The sequence below is a fragment of the Saccostrea cucullata genome, unplaced genomic scaffold (genome assembly GCF_032062105.1).
Source record: "Saccostrea cucullata isolate Sc308-1 unplaced genomic scaffold, CSIRO_AGI_Scuc_v1 ctg8, whole genome shotgun sequence".
Classification (NCBI taxonomy): Eukaryota; Metazoa; Mollusca; class Bivalvia; order Ostreida; family Ostreidae; genus Saccostrea; species Saccostrea cuccullata.
This window is the reverse complement of record NW_026940997.1, coordinates 142,596-168,183: the sequence shown is the minus strand read 5'-3', so window position 1 is coordinate 168,183 and position 25,588 is coordinate 142,596. Positions and strand designations below refer to the sequence as shown.

General features: G+C 30.6%; 1 protein-coding gene across 3 annotated transcripts; it reads left to right on the top strand.

Moving 5' to 3' along the window:
• The first annotated feature begins 6,532 nt into the window (after positions 1-6,532).
• LOC134256820 (uncharacterized) lies at positions 6,533-21,410 on the top strand. Of its 3 annotated transcripts, none has more exons than XM_062739482.1 (11): positions 6,533-6,735; positions 13,478-13,603; positions 13,816-13,917; positions 15,122-15,223; positions 15,515-15,616; positions 15,727-15,879; positions 16,694-17,032; positions 17,313-17,474; positions 17,549-17,927; positions 18,124-18,185; positions 21,117-21,410. In XM_062739482.1, the coding sequence occupies exons 1-11, from the start codon at positions 6,687-6,689 to the stop codon at positions 21,395-21,397; spliced, it is 1,857 nt and encodes a 618-aa protein (XP_062595466.1). In that variant the 5' UTR covers positions 6,533-6,686; the 3' UTR covers positions 21,398-21,410. The 3 variants fall into 3 exon arrangements, with proteins under 3 accessions (XP_062595466.1, XP_062595468.1, XP_062595467.1); XM_062739483.1 differs by lacking the exon at positions 6,533-6,735 and adding an exon at positions 12,448-12,511; XM_062739484.1 differs by lacking the exon at positions 15,122-15,223 and having other exon boundaries at positions 6,535-6,735.
• Positions 21,411-25,588: the final 4,178 nt, after the last annotated feature.

The following is a 25,588-nucleotide window of genomic DNA, read 5'->3' as shown; positions in this document are numbered from 1 at the left end:
GGGACACAAAAATGAATTAAATATAATTGATCAATGAAGAAAATAAAAAAAATTTCAACATATCAAGTATATTCCACAACAAAGACCAGAACCGAACATAATCAAGTATTGTATTTTACACACCGTTTGTGTTCAATATGAGTAGCTTACAAACGTTTCTAAAATGAACAATCTCATATAACTTAATACAAAATATGCTTGAAATAAAACAAAGTAAAACACAAAAATAAATAAATACTAGTAAATAAATAAAACAAAACCACCCCTTCCTTCTTTCTGCGACAATTTCATAATTTTTTTTTATGTGTAATTCAGTCTCTTATTTTATTGACAAAATTATTTAAAAAATAAATAAAAACATAATTTTATTATTATAGCACAATTTAGCGTAATTTTAAGATACTCGACATGAACACTGTTACATAAACGTTGTTTACAATATTACTAATAATCAAGTACTTAAACAGTTCATTTCCTTTTTTAGCTCCAAACAATTCACGGTAGTTAAATAACTCTGAACAAGGAAGAGTAGGTTCTTAGAACAAGCTTGAACTAGGAAGTATTGGCAGCTTAATTATAAGTGTTACAGAATCAAATTCTGTATTTTTTATGCTCAGAGTTTAAAAAGGGTGAGGAAGGAATTACTTTGAGAATTATGCTTCAACTGAAGAAAGAGGTTATTTATGTAAGTTCATTTCATTTTATTATAGATGATAATAATTCGTATCAGACTGAATATAATGAATCTTCAGGCTTATTTGAATTTAAATAAAAGTACCATTTTGCAGTTTCAATTATAATTTACTTATTAAAATATATATGTCACTATTTGCTAAGAATCATGACGATATACAAATGATTTTCAAAATGTGTTGCTTATTAAATACGTTCATTGAGCTAATTCATATTTTTATTCTCACTCTGATAATTATCAACTACAAATACCAATTGTTGAAAATCTTTTTTTCAAGCAGTAAAACGTTAATTATAATATTGATTGAGAGAGTTAGCGCTCTTTGTTTTCAGGCGCTTCGATTTTGTAGCAAAAGCATAGATCTGATAATATCAGTACTTTCTAGAAAGAAATGTGGTTACTAGTAAATTGTCACCCGTTCCTTCCTTCCATCTGGCACACTTTCTACCTCCTGAAATTCCTATCAGATATAGCAGTGGCCCAATCCATGTTTAAGAATATGATTGGTGGTGTGCTGACGATGAACAATAAGATTTCGGAGGTTTAATTTTATCTTAGGATCCAGATGGGATTGAAAAAACGTTTTTCGACATGAACTTGTTCGGAAACCTATGTTACATTTTCAGCAGTACCCCATTTGATTGATGTTGTCCTGTATAGTTTTGTAATTTACATTTTTCATTCGATCTGACAATACGCGAAGACGAAAAACATATTTCAATCAATATAATCCTTAACCCCTCTTACTTTAGTAGTATAAGATTTTTTCGAATATATTTTGCTGCCTAGTGAATGCAAAATTAGGTCTCAGAATTTTAATTTTCATCCTCGGGACAAATTTCTGACTGATATTGACTCTTTTATATATAAAAAACTTCTCGGAATTCTATTTCATGTATACAGTACCAAAATCATCTTTGAGAATGATTTGTTGTGTCCGGTAAATTTTGCAATAAGGTTTTGTAATGGGAGGTCAATTGGGCCATAAAAAGGTTTTTCCCTAAGGGAGAAAAAACTGGTTTTTCGAGACCCTTCGCGAACTAAATATACACAGTGGTTTTGGAATGTGATTGGTCGGTGTCCCGTAGACGCGCAGATTTCTTTTAGACCCATGGTCTAAATTAATATCCAAATATACCAATTAACTACATGTGTCCGATCAATAGAGAGACAATTAACTTATTTACTTACCGTAGGTGAAATAAGACGATAACGAAGAGTAATCATTATCAAACGTCCCTTTAAACAAGACTCATTAGGTGCAAAACACTTGCGTACAATGTAAAAAAATCTTAAGATTCAAAACCATGTCCAGTAAATGCTCTACCACGACCCCATTTTTACTCTTCAAAATTATCTAGAGTATATTTTAAATGTAATGTAAATCAAATATTTATTCACAAAAAATGTTTAGGACTTTAAGAAAATTTTAAACTTTTAAAAGTATGACTTTTATGCACTTTATAAAGCACCCCTCACGTTAAAAGTAAAAGCTAGGTCTTTTGTAACCCATAAAAATTGGAGGTCCCTGTTTCACATCCTGTTCACAGATTTGTTTGTAGACGTGTTTTAAAGACAACAATATTCATTATTTTCATTTTCATGACAACACAATTATACCGGTATGCGGGTATACTGTCTTATGACATCATTTAATTAAACATTTAATTTTATGTAAAAAGTTTTTGTAAAATATGTCGGATTAAATCAAGTAAATTCACATAGATTAAGGAGGCAAATGGAAATGCATAATTTCTTTTTAGAATCATATACCAGTAATAAAATATCACTTTTATTTCAAATCAATTGGTTTAAATAAAGATAGGGCGATCATTTTATCAGTTGACTGACATGTGTGTACATGGTCTTCAACAAGGAAGATGTTAATGACTAAAATTAGAAATGTGTCACAAGTGGGCATTCTGTAAATTCCTTGTTAAAATAGCATAGATTAGCCCCTACCTACACAAATAAAACGAATCGATAAATGATATCAGATCGTTATAATCTTTTAATCTCTATTGCTCCTTCCAAATAAACATATTTTATTTGAAAAGATTTTCATAAGTATGAAATATGGCTATAAATAAATGCAATGAAGTTCAGGTTGCATTTAATTGTAATTATTCATATAAGTTGAAAGAATTTAAATTAAGGAAAGATCAGAGTGAAGTGGGGTATGCGATTGCAGCAATAGTTGTTCTTTCTTTGATTTGCAAACTCGAAGAAAATAAATTTAAAACAATTTTTGAAAAATATTAACTTTTAAATTTTGTTTTCTACTTTAGAATAACTTTCTAGAAACAAAACAAAAAAAGATGCTTTGGATTGGTATATTTTTGGACTTATTTTGACTGTAAATGATGCAAATATAAAATTAGTTTTAATGTGAAGACATTACAGATTTCATATACTAGTAAGTGTTTTCTATTCAAATTCAAAGGTTCAATTTCTGCAGATCACATAATGCAATGAAAATTTAGTTTGCGGTTTATGATGACTTACATTGATTTCGATGTCCAATCTATGTGTCCACAGGGTTAAGTATACGAAAGATTACCCAATTAAACCCAAACTCCGCTAATATAATTAATGTGTGTTTATTAAATACTTATACGTATACCCCAAACTTGGTCAATTTGTGATAAGCGCAATAATTTCTGTACAGTTGTACAGTTTAATACTATTTTTATTATCATCGTTATTACAAAAAAAAAACAGGAATTTTGTAGGCGAAGAGATATTGGGTTTTAAATTTTAAGTTAGGATATGGTTTAATTAATCAATACTATAAACGTGTGACCTAATTAAATTTTGTAAAATTCTGTGTCTATTATAATTAACAAATGTAACCTTGCTATCATCAGGTCATATTTGGGCTGATTTGGTTCATACCAATTGTTAGGTCTTTAGTTTTGTGTTTAATTTGAATATAAAATGTTCTCTAATTGATCAATACATAGAGCTCACAGCAGGTTTACGAAGACTGCTTTCTCCTTCCAGCCCCCTGATCCTACCTCTGGAACATCCGAAAATCTGTGTACCTACCCTGTTTACAGATTTGAATTGTTTGTGGATTTTTTGCGATTGATCACAGTTCGTTTCTTTACTTTTGTCATTGTAGATATATTTTAGATCGACCAGTTCTCGGTATTTTCACTTTTTCATTTTTCACACTTTGTTTCGGATATATATCATTTTGTATGTTCTATGGTAGATACAATGACCTTGTCAGCAAATACAATTTAACACAGAGTCAAATGCTGACTGACGTTTTTCATACTAATTATTAGTCCATTGTTTCTACACTGAATTGCGACGGATTTTCCCGTTATTTCCCGATCATGACAGGGAGTACACGGAAGTTTGGCTTGTCGGCGGGGCGGCGCTCGCTCCTCCTTGGCGCCTGGTCCCACCTCTGGTGTTTTGGGATCCGTGCTTGCTCTGCTCTTATTTTGTATTGTTTATGGACTTTTGATCTTGAATACAGTTCGTTATGTTTCATTATTGTTTTTATTTAAAACTGCTTTAATAACATATCACCGAATTCTATAAGTAAAGAAAATCGCTCGGTTTTTTCCGTTAGCTGAGATAAATTAGAGTTTTTTCCCTCGACGGAAAAGGCCGATTAATTTTGTCGAGTGGACGAAAAAGACCGAGGCATATCCGTTATTGTTAGAGCTAAATACCGACTTGGATGGTAAATCTCGGAGATTTCTTCAATTTTAACTCGTATTAACAAAGAAACCAAAAATTACATGCATATCTAACAAGTGAAAGCATTTGATATTGTTGAGTTTACGGAAAAGCCCTGTGATGTTCCTATGGTTACCTTAAATGTTTATGAAATAAAAACGGGATTTTCTTGGGTTCCTGTAATTTGGGGTCTATTTAAATTGTATAAAAAATTTAATTATTCATTTCAGGTTTGATTTGTATAAATCTATAAATAACTTTTATGATAAATATTATATATTATATATTAGTTTCCTAAGATGTTTTTCTTTGCTTGATCTATAAAGTCAGTGTGATACAAAATGACTTTAATAATGTTCTGGCAGGGAGCACACTCCGTGCAGGGGGAATAATCAAAAAAAAAAATTTAAGGAGCAACATGAAATAATTAATTTAATGGAATAAAAAATCTAATTTTTTAAATGGAAACATATGGAGATAACGAACCGTTTTCAAGATCAAAAAATATAAACAATACAAAATAGGAGCAGAGAAAACACGGACCTCCAAAACATCAGAGGTGGGGATTTGATGAAGAATATTGTTATGAGTCCACTTCATATATAATTCAAAGGTATATATTTATGGTATCGTAATTTTAAAAGCGTATTAAATTTATGAATAAAAGATTGCATAATGAAAACAAAACAATTAAAAGAAATGACCAATGCTAGATAGTTTATCAAAAAGTGTTTTAACAAAGTTATAGATTTTATATTATGGTTTTAAAACCTAAACTTGTTTGAAGACATAGCTAGTAAACTTGCTATAAAATGGCATTTGTTTTCCTTAATTAGTAATTTTGTGATTTGTATACATGTATCGTTGATTTCCTGAAAACGATTGATTTTTTTTCGAGTGATCGTGCAAATGTAATTAAACATGTTTCCGAATTTACAATTCATGGCAGACGACCATCAAGTATATATAACGATAATATATATCCTGAGATTGTAATAGCCTACAGTGTAGCTGTTTAACTAATTGGAATATTAGAATTTGTACAATATTCTTAAAAGGAACAACAACAACATAATATCCGATGATTTATTGTGTTTTGAAATGTTATACTTAAACATATGATTTTAAGGTAGTACGAAACATTTCTCCTTAAACATACCAAAAAAGAGAATATAAGCGTTTTGATTTCAAATATCAATTGTAATTGGAAGGAAGCATATAAACAATGCCACTCAATCGCTATATTCTGTATAGAAAATGAGACATAACATACTAGTATTGGCCATTCTCGAGCTTACATTTAAAATGCGTTTATGTCCTCTGTTATATTGTATGTAGCATACTTTCATGTTTTATTTTCCTTTACAACATCAAAGTATATTTCAGTATATTGATATCAGCTTAATTTACTTATTTTACTGATTTATAAAAATAAAGGTCACCTTAGTAACCAGACTCACACATATTTGTAAGAAATCAAATGGTATATTTTAATTAAAGGACATTCTAATGTTTAATGTCCAATTTATGCTCTCCTTACAGGAGTCAATAATTTAATCTGTCGTTAATTTGGGAAAAATGCATAGTTCATTTCTTTCATTTAAAAACATGAGAAGGGTTTCAATTTCTTAGAACAAAATATTAGTTTCAAAAAATTGCAACCTTTTTTAATCCAATACCAGTATTAACATCGGTCTACAAACTATTTGAGGTGGTGCATAAAATCAATTTATTTGAAAAATTTGCCATATTTTCAAACCTCTGCTTTTTACTACTTTTAAATTAACATAATTATACCCAGCAGTAACCTTTAGTTAAGAAAAATGTTCTCTTTCATTGAATATATTCATAAAATCAATTTATTTGCAAGAAATTTCAAAACAATATATGTTTTCAAATCTCTTATTTTTTGTTGTTTTAAATTTAGAGCAATGAAATACTAGTACTCCATAATATCGGTCTACAAACTGTTTGAGGTGGTGCCTGGAGTTAAAAATTCCTTTGCAATTAAATTGCATCCAATTAATCATCAATAAGCTTTATTATATATTAAAAATACAAAATTATTCAAAAAGTAATTAATATAACTCCATGCTGCATTTTTGGAAGAATAATACATGAATATAAACTTTAGTGAAATTAGTGCCACCCCTGCCAAAGACCAGGTTACTAAATTTATCATACTGGTTTTCCTACTGTGTTATGTACTTAAGAGGAATGCTTTTTGACTCTGTTTTTTTATTATGATGATCAGTTAATTTAAATCATTTCTCTGGATACAACAGAGTCAGCAGTAATGAATTTACTGTCTGTATTTACGGTTACCCTGTTGATTGACAATTCAGGTAGGTTCGTTTTTCTTATGTTGCGCAGCGATGTTGAAATGCAATCGATCCCTTTATGTTTAAAACAGATACTATAATGGAACAAACTTTTGCGCAATTTGATTTTTTTTAAATTTTCTGAAAAACAATTGAATTCATTTTTTAAGTGTTTCAAATGTGTGTCTAATTTCATGTCAAAAATCCGTAAGAATATAAATTGATTGAAGGTCTCTTCGTTTCATTTCATTTCCTGTTTTTTAAGCATGCATACATTATGATAAATGAAAAGATAAAACTATACTTTATAAAACCATAGGAGGCAATTACTTAGAGAGATTATATTTCCACTTTTTGTATCAGTCGGTAATATCATATAATACTTATCTAAGAGATTCCGGATGTTTTCATTGAGCTGTTGGTGTATACAAAGGATATCAGATCACAAACTGTTAAAAGCATTCTACATTGTGTCAGCTGAGATCTTGAACTATTTGATTATGGGAGGAAAATGTTTAGTTTCCACAGAATTATTTATTTGAACAACAGACTAAAAGCGACATTTTTCTTCTCCAGAGATGTGTAAATGACCACCAGGGTCCAATTAATTACTTTTGTTTTGGAAAATGAAGAGTAGCTATAAATTAATAAAACAGACATAAGATCAACATTTTCTTTTTCATCAGCAACGATTAGTTTTAATGAAAATCGAAGAAGTGGTCAAATCGAACAATGTTTACATATGTCTGTATACCATTTTGATCATGTGTTGAGAAAGTAATACACGTATGTAAAGCATTTTTAAGATATTTTTTTTTTATTTTGTTCATTGCAGTATTGTAAGATCATCTAAATTTTATCATACAGTGTAATTGGTTATTTTTAATGAAGATGTTAAATCCCTACGTCTTTAAAACTTTTTCACTAGAAGTAGTTTGTCATAAGAAAAATATATTGATTCTTTTCCACAAATAAAATAAAATTGCCCGCGTGGCAAAAGTCGCCCGCGTGGCACAGTGGTTAGAGTGTCTGCTCTAGAGACGCGAAGTAAGTAGTCAATCCTTACGTCGCAGGTTCGAAATATTACGTGGAGACTGGTCCTTCGAATGAGACCGTATACACAGAAAAAAACCCATCACTGCTCAATGGTCATGAGTGCTGGGCATAGGACAAAATTTGTAGCTCTCCACCGGCAGAGGTGGCGTCTCCATATGAGTGAAAAATTCTGTCGAAGGACGTTAAACAATGTACAACCAATCAGTCAATCCACAAAATAACACGTCACTTAAAAAATGTGATAAGAATTTGGGAGCAAACGTTTAGTTTCTATAAAAATAAATTGACTGTCAGATCAACTAACAACAAGCGCAATTTTCAAACTCCAGCAATTATGTAAATGAGATTAAGATTTGTTGGATAATTTTTTAGAAAACGAAAAGTAACCTTAAAATTGGTAAAATAGTCAAAATAAGATCTTTTTTTTTTTTAAATAAATTTACAATAAATAGTTTATTTATCTTTCTAAAATACATCGGGTGCTCCCAACTATCCTCTTTAACAGGGCTTGACTGAAACATTTGTATAAAAATGCAATTTATATTAATTTTAGACTTAGGTTTAAGGTAGGTCCGTACTTTCAGAATTTTCTGTCAAACTGATAATTTTTCAATTTGAATACCTTGAACAAGTCTTAAACTTACTAAAACACACATAAAAGACATATCTTTGCAGGTTAATTTTCATACAACATGTCCCAGCGCACATACCTCTAAAAACTTTACAGCCAACATTGAACATAAAAAAGTGTGATATCATATTTCTTTTAGTTATGCACCAAATCACATCAAATTTATGTTAAAACTTATGAAGATCAAAAATATTCATTTGCCAAGAGAATATTTGAAATCTTTTTTAACAAATTGGTGTTGAATCTGTCCATTTTTCAGAAAAAAATCTCAAAATATCTTTATTTTTTATAATTCTCAAAATCCAAAATGTTTAGATGCCATTTTTTCTTTAAAACTATTAAGAATTATATCTAATGTTCACAAAAACAGCTTCTTTATTATGGTTGACCAGAGAATTTTAACAGAACAGTCTTTTGAAGACGTGTACCCCCATTTTTGGAATATCAATTTTTTCAATTAATCAATGCAAAATTATTAAAAAGTAAAAATTAAATGGATGATATAGACTCTAAATCAATAAAAATAGATCTCAGGTTAGTTTGCTTAAAAGAAATTTTAAAAGATTTAGGTCCATAAAAGCAATTAGAATTTTGTGTCTGTGTATGTATCAAATGACATATAGATCTTATGGACAGAGTACAACGTGTTACTTTCCATAAATAATGTATATTAAATGCTTCATATGCACAATAACACTATAATAAACAAATATATACTTGCTAAATCATTTTTAATCACCCAAAAAGATATATATTAATAGAAAAGTGAAAATTAGAATTTTATATTGATGTGTAAAATTAGAACCGGATCCGTAAAAGTGTGGGCCTTCCTTAAATGATTGTATACTGTTTAACGTCTCTCTCCAGAATATTTCACTGATATGGAGACGTCACCATTGCCGGTGAAGGGCTGCAAATTTAGGCCTATGCTCGTCACTTGCGACCTTTGAGCAGTGAGGGATCTTTATCGTGCCACACCTGCTGTGACACGGTTTATACGGTCTCATCCGAAGGACCGCCCGATTTACGACAAGCAAGGGGGTAATGAGGACCTATTCTAACCCGGATCCCCACGGGGCAAAAAATGTCATCATGAAAAATTCGTCATGTTTTTATCATTTTCAACAAAATTGAAAATAAGCAAATGACAAAATAAACAAAAGAAAAACTATTTAAAAAAAAATCATATTTACATTGTCTGAATAAGTAACCACAGCTTTTCGTTTTTTTTTGTTTGATGATCAATGTGTTCATTGAACAACAGTGTTAAGAATAGAAATATAATATATATTATCGATGCTTGATTACACTTTGTTTTGGGATATGTACACTTTATGCACATTTTTTATGTGGAATAGTTAGTAATTACATCAAGAAAAATATGATCCTTCAATTATAAACAAGTGAAACAATCACCAAGAAGAGGAAATCATTTTAAAGATTAAGATTTAAAGAAATAAAGTAAGAAAATATTTAAATGTCATATTAGAAGGATTTTCACAACAGATATTTAATTATGTAATATGTTATGTAATAACATTTCAGCAGATTAATGGAGAGATAATTTAAGCTATTCACATCACAGAACGAACTCAATCGTGCACTTTTCCATCTTTTATTATATAATTTTGTTTACTAAAAAATGTGTTCTACACACATAAGTTTCCATTGATGTCATCAAAGTTGTACAAAGTTCTAATTTGGTATAACATTCATGACAACTCTACTTGACCTAAAATGTGAATGGATATATATACAGTTTTCAAAAAGAGAAGGTTTCTTAGAGAAATTTTCCCATTTAGGTTCAATGGTCGGTAGACACAGGGTTTATTTTCAAGGAGTTCACTGTTTTTGACATTTAAAAATAAACGATTTTTGAACTGTCTTAATTTCTGTAATTTTTTTTAAATTCACAATAAGGAAGGTTAAAAAATGAAAAGTGATCGATCTAAAAATTAAAAATCAAAACTAATCAGTTAATAGAACATAAACATGTACCCCTGAAATTCCAAAGGTGTGATCAGGTGCCAAAGATGGCTAAGCATCCCAGCTGAGGGGCACACCGGCTGCTAGCTCTATGTGTTTATCTGGTAGGCAGGAGTATTCAGTTCCACAGCCATCAGATAAGTAACTTTGACCCTGCTGTTCTTCACCAGATTTTCCCGTGTAATACCTAATGTGTCCCCGCCCTACCCGGTGGTTATGTTTTGAGCAATTCAGAATCAACACTAAACCAGGACGTTTCCATATAAGTTTCAGCTACTCTGACCCAGTGGTTCCTGAGAAGTTTTTAAAAAAATATTTTTCATGTATCTTTCAATTTAAAAGTTTGATTCTCTGATTGTGGTGCGCATTATTCCCGAGGTCATGAGTTGAACAAGTTAGGGTCTGCATTCTACACTGATTCTTCCTCTTTAGTTTCATCTTTATGGCCTAGTGGTTTTTGTTCTTTTTACATCAAGGTAAAATTTGGATTCCCAATTGTGTCATAGCCAAGTGTTTTTGTGAAGAAGATATTTAAAGATTTTGCTGTATATTTCAATGTAAAACTTTGATTTCAACTGTGGTTTCAAACTTGGATTCCCTATTGCGACCTTGCCTGTCACCCGGGTGTCATGATTTGAAAAATGTAAAATTAATGCTTACACTACTATAACATTGCTTTCACAAAAAGTTAAAAAGAGCAGTTTTTTTTCTGGACGCATCAGAGGTGGAATCAGGTGCCATGGTGGAGAAGATTTATAAAGATTTTTTTTTCTATTTTCCAATTAATTTCCATGTAAAACTAAATTTCAATTGTTTTTGCCAAAAAGGTCTTGTACCCCATAGGATTACAAAATTGAACAATACCTTGTTTCATCAACTTGTTTGTCAATAATTTATATCGTTTTAGAAATTGTACATGTATACGTAGAACATGCTCTTTCGTATCGAATCAACTGAGAGAAATACACTACGTATGCAGGTGATGAAGGTATATTGCTGCATAAGTGAGGGAAGTTGAGGAGTAAAAAGTTAAAAATCATCACGTTTATCATAGAGCTTGGTTGTTAAATTACCACTAAGTTCTTTTTCAAGTTTAATATCCATATATGCAAAAGATGTGTCAGTCAGTGTGATATCCACAGGACGTTTCACATAAGTTTAATATTTTCTGTCCCGTTGGTTCTTGAAAAGATTTTTTAATGACCCTACATTATTTTTGTCTTCTCTTGATAATTTTCTTGAAGATTTTTTAACCTCCTTTAATGTAAATTTTGGTTAAAATTGCCCACATTATTTTGTCTTCTCTTGATTATTTCCTTGTAATGGGACTTGAGCCTTTATTTTGACAATTAAAAAACCTTTTACTAGAGGGTATTTTGTAGCAATTTTGGTAAAAATTCACCCAGTGGTTTTTGGGGAAAGGCAGACAGACAGACGACAGGCAACAGTTGATGTTTTCAGCTCAATTGGTTTGTAACAAGTCAGCCAAAAAAGAGCCTAATGATAGGTTTTGTTTGCTAACAAAGTTACTGTAATTTACACTTATTTTACATAATGCTGACTTTAGAAGAGGTTGTTGAAATCACTCTAACGTAATTGTCAGTTTTTTGTATCGGTATAAAATTGATCGTAATAAGAGCAAGCTTTTAAGTTTATCAAAGTTGGAAGACGTAAAATCCATACACAGGAGATAGTAGAATGTTATTATATAAAAGAAAAAAATATATCAATTTATATTTTTGGGATGATCTGTCCCTTCATAAGGACAAAGCAAAAAGCTATGAAGTCATATTGAAATTTATTATAAATTTTAACGAGACACAACCCTCAAAAGAGTTATACACACTCTCTATGTTTTGATTTAATTTTTTAAATTACAAATCATATGAAGAACACTTGCCAAGTTTATTCTCTCTCCCAAAATTTTCCCCGATTACGTGGTCTTATGTTCGGAAAGCACGTGAATTGGTTCCAGAATATATACCATCCAGAGTATGTAAGAGTCACAGTTTAAAATAATGAATCAAGGATTTTAAGAATATATACCATCTAGAGTATGTAAGAGTCATAGTTAAAATATGAATCAAGGATTTCATTATCTGTTTTTGCTTGCCTTTACTAATGAAGGTAAGACTGATTTAAATTCATGAAACATTACTAAAATTAAAGTGTATGATTTATTTAAGAAAACCAATATCAATTTAATGTTTTTTTTTTAGTTATTTTGATTTTTTGCACAATTTTTTTCTAAGCATAAACTCTTTTTTAAAAAAAATATTGGAAATATTATTTGCGTAAATTATTATGCATGTGTGTTGTTAAATGCTTTGTTAAAGGTTTTTAAATAAAATTTTTAAAAAAGAAGACTGTAGACCCACCATTTCAATAATGTATTTATTTGAAGCACGTTGAACTGGGTCTTTTTTTTGTTATTTCCAAAACGACAATTCACAAAAGAGGTTGTATTGCAGAAAAAAAAACAATTAGAATTATACCAAATAATGACGTCATTGTGCTACTTTAAAAAACAAACACATATTTAAAAATGCCATTTTCTTCAGCATGAAAGAAAACAGGCTTGTTCTTGCTAAAATATATTCAAATACATATATAAATATATATCATGAGTCAAAAAGAGATATTTATAGATTGTATAATTATAGATTTAAAAATTCCAAATATATTTTTAGAATGGGAAATGTTCAGGGGTTTTAAAATATCTGTTTTGTTGCACCTCTACTGGTCAATGACTTCAAATAAGTTTTCTTACCTTTAAACATTAAATATAGTCCTCTTCTTATCATGATTTCGATATGAGAAAAAACGTCTGTAGACAACCTGTTAGAAAATCAAAACCTGAAAATAGACAAGTTCAAGTAAACATCCAATCCTTTATCTAGAGTTAAGCATCAAATAATTAAACAGATATGTCATAGTCTTTAAAGCTCTTTAAGTTTACAATGCTAAACTGATTTCTAGCCAAAATGCATAGGTGACTAACCTCAGAACTTATTCCGTATACCTAGAACTCTTTCATGTCTTTTTTTTTTTATTATTAACAATTAAGAAGATATTTTTCCATATTATTTACAGTGTCCGCCTTGCTCTGTGGCTTTGACACATATGTGGAATACAACACACCTGAACAGATTTGCTGTAACGGCACCGTTACAAGGAGAGACAGCTTCAGTAACCCGAACTCAGTTGGTTGCTGTAAGGGTAAGAATACATTTATCTGATGTAGATAATCCATTCAAAAATATTTATTTAAACAATCATATTTAATTCAACAATATAAATATTTACGGTGAAACAAACCAAAAAAAAAAAAAAACAACAACAACAACAACAAAAAAAAACCAAAAAAAAAAAACAACGGCTTGCATAATGATAATAATACTAAATACATTTTTACAAACTCGATGATATAGATACATTGTACAACAATGAGACTGACATGTGCTGTGGTGGGGCCGTGGGACCCAAAAGCTGGTTGTGTTGTAATGGTGTTCTTCACCGAACCAAAGATTTTGGTAAGCCATAACATTTTCATCTAAAACTTTTTTGAATATATGGTCGATCATTTGTTTAACTAGTTTTCAATCATATTGAGACGTCCCCATAGACAATTGAAGGGCTTCAAAATTAGAGCTTTATTCGAAAATAAGGGCTATAGAACATGAGTGTTCTTTATCGTGCCGATGCTTTTGTGACCCAGGGCCTTGGTTTTTAAGGTCTCAAACCGAAAGCCCCTTTACTTTCATTTCTAGTGCGATAGTTGGCAAAGGAACACCTATATAGATGTATATATTTATGCTGCATATATATGTACACGTAGAATTCCACAGTGCGATGCGACTCCAAAGTCCGATGGTAACCCTAAAATTCGATGGTTTGCGAGAAATATTGATGGTTTGGCACGCTAAAGTCCGATGGCGCGGATAACAATGTTTATGACGTCATTCTACTGACTGCACAAAAATGCTATGCCCGCGCCATGACAAGGTTCAATTGATTTTGGATTTTGGCGTGACCAATGGACTTTGGCGTTCACGAGCCAATATTTACATTCATTGTAATTTTCTTTATGAAATCCATTAGAAATCCACACGTTCAAATTTCTATAACACACGCGAAACCTTGTCACAGCGCGGTAGAATTCACAGTAGGAACTACATGAATTTTCAATATTTAGGAACACCAAACTGTATATTGTTTTGACTCAATTTCATTTTTAAAAAAAATACCCTTTTAAAATCAACGTAAAATACAACAAATGTGCATTTAAAATTAATTTGTCATTTTTTTTCCTCGCAATGTTCCTTGCGTTATTTAACTTTCCAACGTCACAAACGGCTTTGCAACGTTACGATCGGCTATTACGTTTATTAAGCACACCAATACCGAAGGGCGCTAAATTCACATTAAACATGAACGAAATAAACAATTATGATAAAGGAAAATTAGAGAATATAGATATAAGCATTGAATTCATATTTTGGGATGTCTTCGGTCCTATAACACACCTGGCCGTGCCGACAAATTCAATTGAATACCGCTGAATATGAATTCAATGCTTAATTGGGGTTTGTCGCAGACCATCGGACTTTGGCGTGTCCATCGCACTTGACAGAAAACAAAACCCACCTGGTTGTCTTTGTCCATATTTTTATATCAAATCATGTTAAAATAATTTTCAATCATCATTCAAATAATTGTTTACGAATTCTTTACAAGATTCATATGGATGCAATGGAACAGATCTATACAGACTTCCAAAGAAAGATATTGTTAAATCAACAACAAGAGAACCTTCTTGTAAGAGTACGATATTTGAAGGTAAGCTTTAAATGTATTGATCGGATAAAATAGATACAAGACTCTTATAAACATATTTTTACAACATGTGTTCAAATTACAATCACAGAAAAGGGGCCCATCCGTTTCCATTCTTTATAATATCATAAATAAAATATTTGAATTGACAATTTAGAAATAACTCGACCTGCACGAGGAATGAAGAAAGGATTTTTGCTTGAATTAAATATTCTGTAAGCACTACAGTCTATTTCATAAACACATAAATTTGAATAATTACGCAAATAAAGTGGCTTCAACTTAAATTTACAGAGAATAAGTTGGTTTGTGGTTCATCATTATACAACACAGAGCAAGAAACGTGTTGTAATAGGACTGTGCATACCAAATCTCCAAATGTTCTGTGTTGCAAAGGTAATGTTATGGAGAAAGCAATACAAAACACTGAAATAAATAAATAAATACTGTAAATTAATAAATATTTAGTGATAGTATGATTTAAGGCAAATGTACTACACTTGCAGACGTTTTATACAACACTAGTACCCATGTTTGCTGTGAAGCGATATTGCGTCCCAAATCCAGACTTAACGAGAGGATCAGCTGCTGTGGTACTGATCCTTACGACCCAGACAGGAGCTTATGCTGCAATGGAATCAAATATGAAAAGAGTTCCAGTAAGCTATGTTTGGGATTTTTTTCTCTCTCTCTAATAAAAATATATTTGTTGGTAAGGATTCATTTGCATGTTGATAACGTTTCAGATAGATGACAAAATAACTAATTGTGTCAAAAATGTACTACTGTAAATGTATTATATTTGGCGTATACGATATTTGGCGGAAACTGACTTTTGAACACCTTAGCGTGGGTTTGATTTAGCGCATTTCTTAATGTTCTTGCAAGACATTTAGCGTTGTACTTGAATTAGCGTAAGTTTCTTTCCGCCAAAGACGCTAAAAAAACATAGCCAAATATAATAAAACGTTTACAGTAAATGGTCAAAATGTTTTAAAGACAGCTGGAGCAAAAAAAATCAAAACAAAAAACAAAAAACAAAAACAGCAACAACAACAAAAAAACGAGTGTCTGGATTAATAAATATTTTGTTGTAAATGAAAGTTATGAAAATAACATTATGTACATTGTATTAAGAAAATGTATACTTTTTATGATGTTTTAAATTCTCTTTGTCTGCAATAATCTCCATGAATCTATGCAACTTCTTACCCTTTATAATATATTATCTTAAAACTTTGAATGAAAAATTAAAATCCAAACGTATAACAGCCATTCATTTTAATGAATTAATGATTAATCAATTTTATTTTCATGAACTTTCGAAAAAAAGATTGAATCATCTTGTCCTTAAATGCATGCAATTGTGTTGTTCTGTTGCTGTATGATATTGAAATAATATTGCGATATATTTAAATTGGTTTATGTTTTTTCATTACTCGTTTTGTAATCTATAAAAAATTTCAATTGTAGAATTATATGGTTGTTGTGATACAAAGCCATACAGATTTTCACATGATATGTGTTGCATCTCAAAAGTATATGGACAATCGAAGAAAATGCAATGCTGTGGGACTGAGACGTTCGATAGGGAAAAACAGTATTGTTATAATGATAATGAAATATTAGGTTTAAACGAAGGCAAATGTGGAGAAAGAAGGTATTCAACATTAAAACACATGTGCTGTGACCAAACTCTGATTGCGAATAGGAAAGGATATCGATGTTGTGGATCTTCATTGTTTAACCCTAAGGTCAATGACTGCGATATGAAACACATTGTGCAAAAAGGATTTCTCTGGTGTGAAAGTGGTAAGGAAATAAATACTCAAGTAAACTGACATTTGTTTGCGAATTCAAATCAAATATAAGCTTTTTAAAAGGTGACAATTGAAAACTTAACTATCTTATTTGGTAAGTAGAGAGACGTACGTGTATTCAGTTTTTATGGCCGTTGTAAAGAATCGTTTGGTGAAGAAACAATCGTCATTTTTTTTTCTTTAATTATCACAAGAACTATTTTTAAATGCTTTTTAATATTTCTCTTTCTGGATATTATTTTTTTTCAAAAAACGTTTTATTTGTTATTAAGGTAATTACAACCCAGACACCCACGACTGTTGTGAAGGCCAGGTGATGAAGAGGGGCGAGACATCATGGCGGTGCTGTGGTGCCAGAATGATAAACTATGATGTAAATGGATGCTGTGGAGCTGGACATCCTTTTAACAAGAGAAATCAACAGTGTTGTGGAGGTAACCTTAATTTCACTGTTCATTGTCTTTCTCATTGTACACAGTTATATAATCGGTAACAAATTCCATTGTAGGTAATGTAATCCAAATAGAAGGAAAATGTTGTGCTAACCAGCAAATGAATTCAACTCAACTTTGCTGTGGTAAAACTAAAGACAGACACGAAGAAATAATCACTAAGAAAGAGCCGTATCATGATAAATGTTGTCCACATAAATGCGGAGGTGTTTCTTACGATTCCGTTAATTCTATTTGTAGCTGGGAGAACATTGTCATAAACAAAACGAAAACTTTCAATATTTGTGGAAAAAAGAGATATAACCCGAAAGTCGATCTCTGTTGCAACCAAAAGTTATTCAAGAAAAAAAGAGAGAAAGGCATGACATGTTGTAATCCAAGCTCTATTATTTATCATCCAAAAACACATTTCTGCGAAAATGGCGAAATAAAAAGGTGAGGGTTAAATTATTCATGAACAATAACATATAAAACTTTCATTTTTAAAAACTTTAAATCCATTTGGAAGGTAAAAGGAATTAACTCAATTTAAAAAATTAGAAACTGATAATGTTTTTGCATTTTATTTGCATTTCAGTATGTTTTCCTGAGAAAATGTTACTTATTTACGATTTATATAAATTTATTTCAGTATATGCCCCGCAAAATGCAAGAACATAACGTTGAAGAATTTCTGCAAAAAAGAAAATCCAAGTAATTATTTTTAATATACCTCTTCTGTGGAATTGTGTTTCCCTTGTAGTAAAAGCCAATCTAGATTACTGAAATCGTGTTATCATATTTTGGCGACTTTGGTAAATTTAAGTGCGGAAATTTTTTTAATGAAAGTTAGTTACTCTTAGATGTATTGTTTACAAATACAAAATACGTGAAAAGGAAACGCATTTGAGAAGAATTTCCAAAACAATTAAGTTCTCGTAAGTACACATATATACTGTATACAGTTTTTTTACAGTATGTGTAATGTAGTATGAGGAAACTGTAACTTTAAACATACATGTGCGAGGGTCGTTCAGTGAGTAATGCAACACATGGTTTTTCAAATTAAATGCAGGAGCAATTAATTTTTGCGCACTATAAAATTATATATGAGAACTTCGTACCACCGAAAATTGCATGCCTTTTACTTTTGTCTTCGCAAAAAAATTCACTTTTAAATTAAGATTTGACACTTTCCTGAACTTTACGAGGGTTGTCCCAAAAAGTAGTCGTAGACAATGTTCATAACTTTGTTAACATGCAACCAATACCAATAAAATTTTCATAGACATAATATATTCAATGTTCTTTGAAATAAATTGTTTTTGATATGGTTTATATACATTAGACACAGGAAAAAAGATTACAAAAGTGGCATTACACACTAGATTCAAATGGAAAAGTTGTTTTTAAATCCTATGAGATCTAATGATAGTTCATCCTCTATACCAAAAATAGTTACCGCATGTAAGAAGTAGAGGACTTTTTGTAAAACGAAGACAATGGGGAACGTTCTGGCCCACGAATGACGTCAAACATTGTGTATTCTTTGCTGCCTACAAATCTAAAAGGTGATCTGTCGACTAAATTACGACTGAAATTTTATACCTGCTAAAAAAACAAACAAAACGGACAGTAGTGAATTTAAATAAGTCACTTAATCAACAATTGTTTTTCACTTTAAAAATATTGGATGTTACAGACGCATGCGAAGCAGAAAAAGAGATCATGACGTTATAAGAGACGTAAATTACGCTTGCTTTCGTGCGCCGATGTACACTTACACGCTTTCTTTATTTCTTCATAATTTTCTTATTAAATGTGATATCATCATGAAACTTGAAATGCATGATCATAAAATGTTACTTTTTGCTATGGCATGAACAGAAATTTAATTTAGCAAAGAGAAACTAAACTGTTTTCCCTGTCTACGACTTTTTGGGAGAACCCTCGTAAATTGTTTTGAAATTGTATCTGTCAAGAAGATAAAAATAAGGGATTTTAGAAAAACTGCGGTTGATTACAAAAATTGTTGTGTAAATGAAATAAGATTAGCTTATCGATATCTAGAAATACTAGTCTTTTTCATAGCATGGTGTTAAGGTGGATTAAGATATTAAAAAAGTGGAAAAGTGAACGTAAAAAATCGCAGATGAACTAGTTGATGAAGATCTGAAGGAACACAAAAATATTAATGTATAATATCTGAAAAGGACATATTTACAATGAGATGTATTGGTAATACATTTCACATTCCATCATGACAACATTTAATTGAGTTCTCTTGAAAGAAGAAATGAAAAATATTTCAGTCAAATAAGTGCATTATTTCCGTGCAGTCGCCTATAAGAAATCACGCGTTCAAGTGTATATTAAAATACTAGTGCATGTATAATTATACATTTTACAACCATGATGGGGGAAGTAACATGAGTGCACTGTTAATAGCGTATATGAAGGGTCAATGAAATGTAGATTCAGAGAGGAAGCTGTCGTCACATTATTGCAAAAAAAGCCCCGAATATGTCTTTAACTAGTTTTGTTTTCTTTTCATTTTAAGAAGTCAAGTAATACATGTACCTAATACATATTCTCAAAAGGAGAATCACCAATGGAAGATTTATTTTAAAATTTTAAAGGGATGCAAGGGTCGTTTAATTACAGTACCTTCTCTTTACTTCAAAGGAAGACGCTTCTACATTTGATCTATTTTAATTTTATCTTGGGGTGTGATGTCCATTACAATCTTTTATTAGTTTTAAGTTACTCCAAAGAAGAGTTCGGGGTAAGAGACTTGGGACGTGTAAAGGTTTACAGAGGTTTTTTGAACGAGTAGACTGACTGCAAAGGAAGTAAATGATCTCAGTGTTTTACTGTTGTTTTTGATGACCAATGCATTACTTGTTGAAGGACCTTCGTATATATACATGTATTAATTTACTTAAATATGTATATGTATATCTTCATTATAACAAATTTTTGTATTTATTTCAACGAATGTAACTTGTTATAACACGCAAATCTTAATTTTGTTTTAATGAATTTAATTCGTGATAACAATTTTATATATTCATTATTAAAAAATGTCAACGAATTTCATTCGTTAAAACAAATTCTTAAAGTTGATTTAATGAATACAAATCTTTTAAACTTATTCTCAAATGTGTTAATTTTCTTAACGAATAAAATTCCTTAAGACGAATAAAATTCCTTAAGACAAATAAACCATGAGTTTAAAGTCATTAATAAATTTCCTAAAAGGCCTGAAGATCGAATTCGATTTAGAATAAAATTAGTTTTAACAAATTATTGAATTCGTTTAATTCAATTTGTTACATGAAAATTCGGAATTTACTTTAAATAATTCTTTTTTTAAAATTAATTTATTTAAACGAATTAAACGATCTGTTATCAATTCGTCTCTATTAGTGAAAAATTCTCGAGAGGGACGTTAAACAACATACAATCAATCAATCAATCAATTACATTCGTTTCTTTAATTTTTTAAAATTACCGTTTTAGCGAATTGAAAGTCCTTTAACAGAATCGCAAATTCTTTATGTCAAATTCAAAATTATTTTTGTTTGATCAAAACCTAGCTTTTGTTTTTAGGTGCCATTTCATCCTCTTCTTTTAATTTCACAGGGACAAGGACAATAAAAAAAGGAAAAATAATCGCAAAGGAATTTAGAAATTTATTAGAAAATCATAAGACGTGTCAATGTGTCTACGCCAGAGATCAAGGCAGAAAATGTAAACGAAATGGTAAACAGTGTCGAAGGAATAGAAAGAAACGGAAACTTATGGGTATATTTGTTGTGAAGACTCGGATAAACAGTAGAGCCAGAGATATTTTCTGGTATTTGAAGAGTAAAAGACATCTTATAAAAAGAAAATGTAAAAAGTTATTTAATCGTAAAGTTTAACTTTTAAATTTAGATTGTATATCAACTTAATTGTAAAAACTTTAATACATTGTATATACGTAACTTTTTTGCTGTGTAAATACACAATCTGTAGAATTCCGTAAGGGGTCTTTGTTGGTGTTGTTTATGTATTTATCATAATTATGTTTAAGAGCGAGACGTTTCAAAGTGAAATATTTGTTTGTTTAGTCTGAAGAAATCTTTCACCGTGTACATGTAGTGTGTATTTTATTTTTTTACATTGTATAACGATTTTTTACAAAACAAATCCTGCTTTGAGTATTGATTGATTATTTTAAAACACAAAAATTGTACATTAAATTTTTGTGATATAAATGAGTCTCTTGTATATGATTGAGTAAAATAAAAGCAGAGCAAATCTTGTATTTAAAGGGCATAACATAAAAATCAAATTTTCAAATGAAATATATGGAGACAACGATCAGTATTCAAGCACAAAAATCCATTAAACAGTACAAATTAGGAGCAGAGTACGGACCTCTCAAACGTCAGAGGTGGGATCAAGTGTCAAGGGTGAGTGAGCATCCTCTGCCAAATGCTCAAATCCGCTATGTGCTCCTGTCATGATCGGTAAATAATGGAAAAATCGGTTGACAATTCAGTGTGAAAATTATAGCTTAACAATTAGTATATAAAACGTCAGTCAGCATTTGTCTTAATGATAAGATGTATTTGCTGACAAGGTCATTGTAGCAAACTTATGTATTAATGAAATAATATGAAATGCCCACAATTTTTAGACGCATTTTATTGAATAGGAGATAAATTATATCTTTGTTATGAAACACTCAAACTGCATTTCAAATCACTAAATATCACATGTCTCACAGATCAATTTACTTCATTAGAGGAGAAAGACAGAGGTTCACTCTGATATCCTTTAGAAAAAATTTAAAGTTGTTAAAGTTAATAATTGGTCATCTGGGGCATGTAGTTCATTCTCCTTATTTAATTAATGACATCTATCAGGCAAACCGTGAGTTAAATTGTATTATGCTTGAAAAAAAATGGCTTCTAAATTCGGGTTTAGCCTTTATGATAGGGATAAGTTTATTTCATATTATATCTTATGAGATCTTATTTACACATAGACATCTAGCAGCCAATTAATTGTATGGCTATAATTATCACCTAATCCTTTACTCAAACTGTGTCTAATGGATACGTGATTGAGATATGAGGGTAGGGCTAATTAGTCATTTATACCCATGCGTCTGGTCTATGGATTGGTTAGATAGAAATAACCTAAGTCAGTAATTTTGCATAACTCGTATTTTATGCTAGAAAACCCTGTTTCTGCAGCAGCATCAATATGAAATTGGAAACAAATCCACCTATTTATGGTTCTTGTGACCTCTGTATTTTCTGTAATCCGAAGTAAGTGATTATTATGAATAAAATATTCTTTTTAATATACAATCTTTTATTTATATATGTCTAATCTTACTTACCGGTATATGTAAAAGGAGGATGTCGCTTCATTCGAAAACTGTAAATTAATCGGCAGATTATTTTCATACCCCATAATCGAAGTGTCTGAGACTTATAGGTCTTGTTCCATTTTGTCGCAAAAACTTAAACATTGTCCTTAACTGTTGATTGGTTAGAGTTGTGGTTTTCACATTTCAAGTGTGTTTTCCTAGTGACAAGATCTTTCTTCTAAAAGCATCACATTTGACTTCTTTGTCTTGCGGTTTGACACACTTCTGCAATTCCAACAAATTTTAACCTTGGCAATAACTTTTGAACGGTTGTTGTCAGAGCTTTCATATTACGCAGGTATATTTCTTGTGACATGATCTTTCCTTGGGTAAATATTTTGTATCATTTTACCTTTAGCTTGGAGATTGAAATACTTTTAAAAATAAACTTTAACCTTGGCCATAACTTTTGAACTGTTGATGCCAGGGCTTTTATATTCTACTTGAGTGTTTCTTGTGACTAGAATTTTTTGGAACCAACACCTTTTTAATTCTTGACGTTGACCTTAGAGTTAGTTTGACTTGCGTTTAAGGAAGTCATTTTTATCACAAGCACAATTTTTTTTCTCCACGTGCACCTTATTTAATTATTTGTATTTTATTTGAATCTTATTTAGCATTTTAGCTTTCAGTTTTATGTCCTTCGGTCGATTTGTTGCGCAAGATCATTTGTATGAAGAATTTCTAAAAGGAGGCAAGCTATTGACAAACAAGTTGATGAAACAAGAATATCAAGAGTCTCGTTTAAAATTATCATTTTGCAGATTCTATGATCGGAACAAATACCTTCTCAGCAAAAACCATACTTATTGAACGGCAATTACTTTCAAGCTTAATTGTCTAAGGATTTTTAAGTTCATAATAATGAGCACTTGGTGGATGTGACCGGTCGACAGGGGGATGCTCCACCTTGTTTCTAATCCTATCTCCAATCTTTTAGAGGTCTGTTCTGCTCCCGGTGTGTACTGTTTCAATGAATTTTTGATGTTTGATTGCTGTTCGTTAACTCCATATTTCATATTGACATGGATATAAAAATATTTTTTAGTTTTAATTCAGTTTTTATACTTAAGTCATTATGAAAATACTATCTATATACTTCTTTATTTTAAATGCAAAGAGCGATATATGGTAAGTGTCTAAATTGGCCCCTTAAAATGAACATCTTAATTTTACTTTATATATAGCTCTAATTTGTACAGCTATATATGTGACCTTTATTGGTCATTTTCATTTTGATCAAAATGATCTTATTTTAGAAATATGACATCATGAATATCACCTTTTCCCGCCATTTTAGCATATTTTTGTATAAAACTGCTTATTTTCAAGCAGTTTTTCTTCCAGAAAATATAGAGCGCAAATTAGAACAAGATTTATATTTTTACAAAAGATGTATCTATCCAATACTGATTAGTGAGAGAAAAATCATGTATGTTCTACAGTGCGCTCTATGTTTCCCATAAGAAAAGAAAAACAAGAAAAAGGCATATTTTTGGCTTTTTTGTTAGATAACAAAAATAACATTACTTCTCATGTCATTTACAGCTAGAGAGTGCATATAAATGTGAAAAATATATCAGAAATATTTCTAATATAATCTCTTCTTCAAAATAAATATCAATTAAACATATCTGAATGTCATTCTAAAAAGTTGATTTTTAGGGGGCCAAAATTGGCTCTTAACATATATACTCCTTTGATGTATTTCTTTTCTTTGTATACTTCTGGTCGATTTCTAATGCTAAAATGATTGCTTTTGAAAAAGAAAAAATAAATCCTATTGTAGATATTACATATTAATGATTAAAAATTTGCAAAATTAGTTATAATCCTGAACCACTGGGTATTCCAAAGTCTACTATTGATTCAGTGGGATAAAATATTGAAATGTGGAGATAAATTCGACAGAGGAGTGGAGCTGGTAGGACTAGTAATGAAACCCCATTTTTTCTACATTTAATGTTGTATTTTCTGAGTAAAATATCCGAGGCTTCTTTGATCTGGAGGGTCGGCTTGTTAAATCTACAAATCTTTTTTCTTAATTAAATTCTTCTTATCTGTAACATTTTGTATCACGATTACAAAGTAGTTGGTATATTACTCATGGTTTCAGAAATATCACCGGATTTATAAAAAAAAATCCCTACTAATACATAGCTTTAATAGTTTTTTTTTCTATAGCAGTAACTTCATCATCAGACAAAATAAGGGGGAGGGGATTCATGAAAATTGCATGGATCCATAGAAATTAGAGGGTATTGTCATCAAATGAAATGATTATGTTAAATTATATTCTTTGATCATAACCAAGCATTTTAGAAATACTCATTGAAATACCGCACAACTGTGGATGAAAATAACATTTTTCACTGCTGATATATTTATTCCAAATAGTATCTTATAGTTCAACTGACAGTTAAAATAAGGCTAATGACATGAAGAAATATTTCAAAATGCTGCAATTACCACGGTCGTAAGAACCGTGGTGGGGGGGGGGGGCGTACCCCAAATAGTTTTGTCGATATAAAGTAAACTATAGAAAACATAGCTACATGTACTACTAGTATGTGCTCGTGTCCCTTCAATAAAAACGTCTGATGACCCTTTTTTTTTGCTTGTCAAGGATTTTTTGGTAGTGAATAGTACAAAATTAATGAGACTTTTACGAAATCTTGTATTTACATAG

Bases quoted from the DNA above. Each gene is read 5' to 3' on its own strand.
- LOC134256820 (XM_062739482.1), top strand. From the start codon at position 6,687: ATGAATTTACTGTCTGTATTTACGGTTACCCTGTTGATTGACAATTCA. The intron at 13,604-13,815 runs GTAAGAATACAT...TCGATGATATAG, and splicing joins CTCAGTTGGTTGCTGTAAGG to ATACATTGTACAACAATGAG. The intron at 17,928-18,123 runs GTGAGGGTTAAA...AATTTATTTCAG, and splicing joins GAAAATGGCGAAATAAAAAG to TATATGCCCCGCAAAATGCA.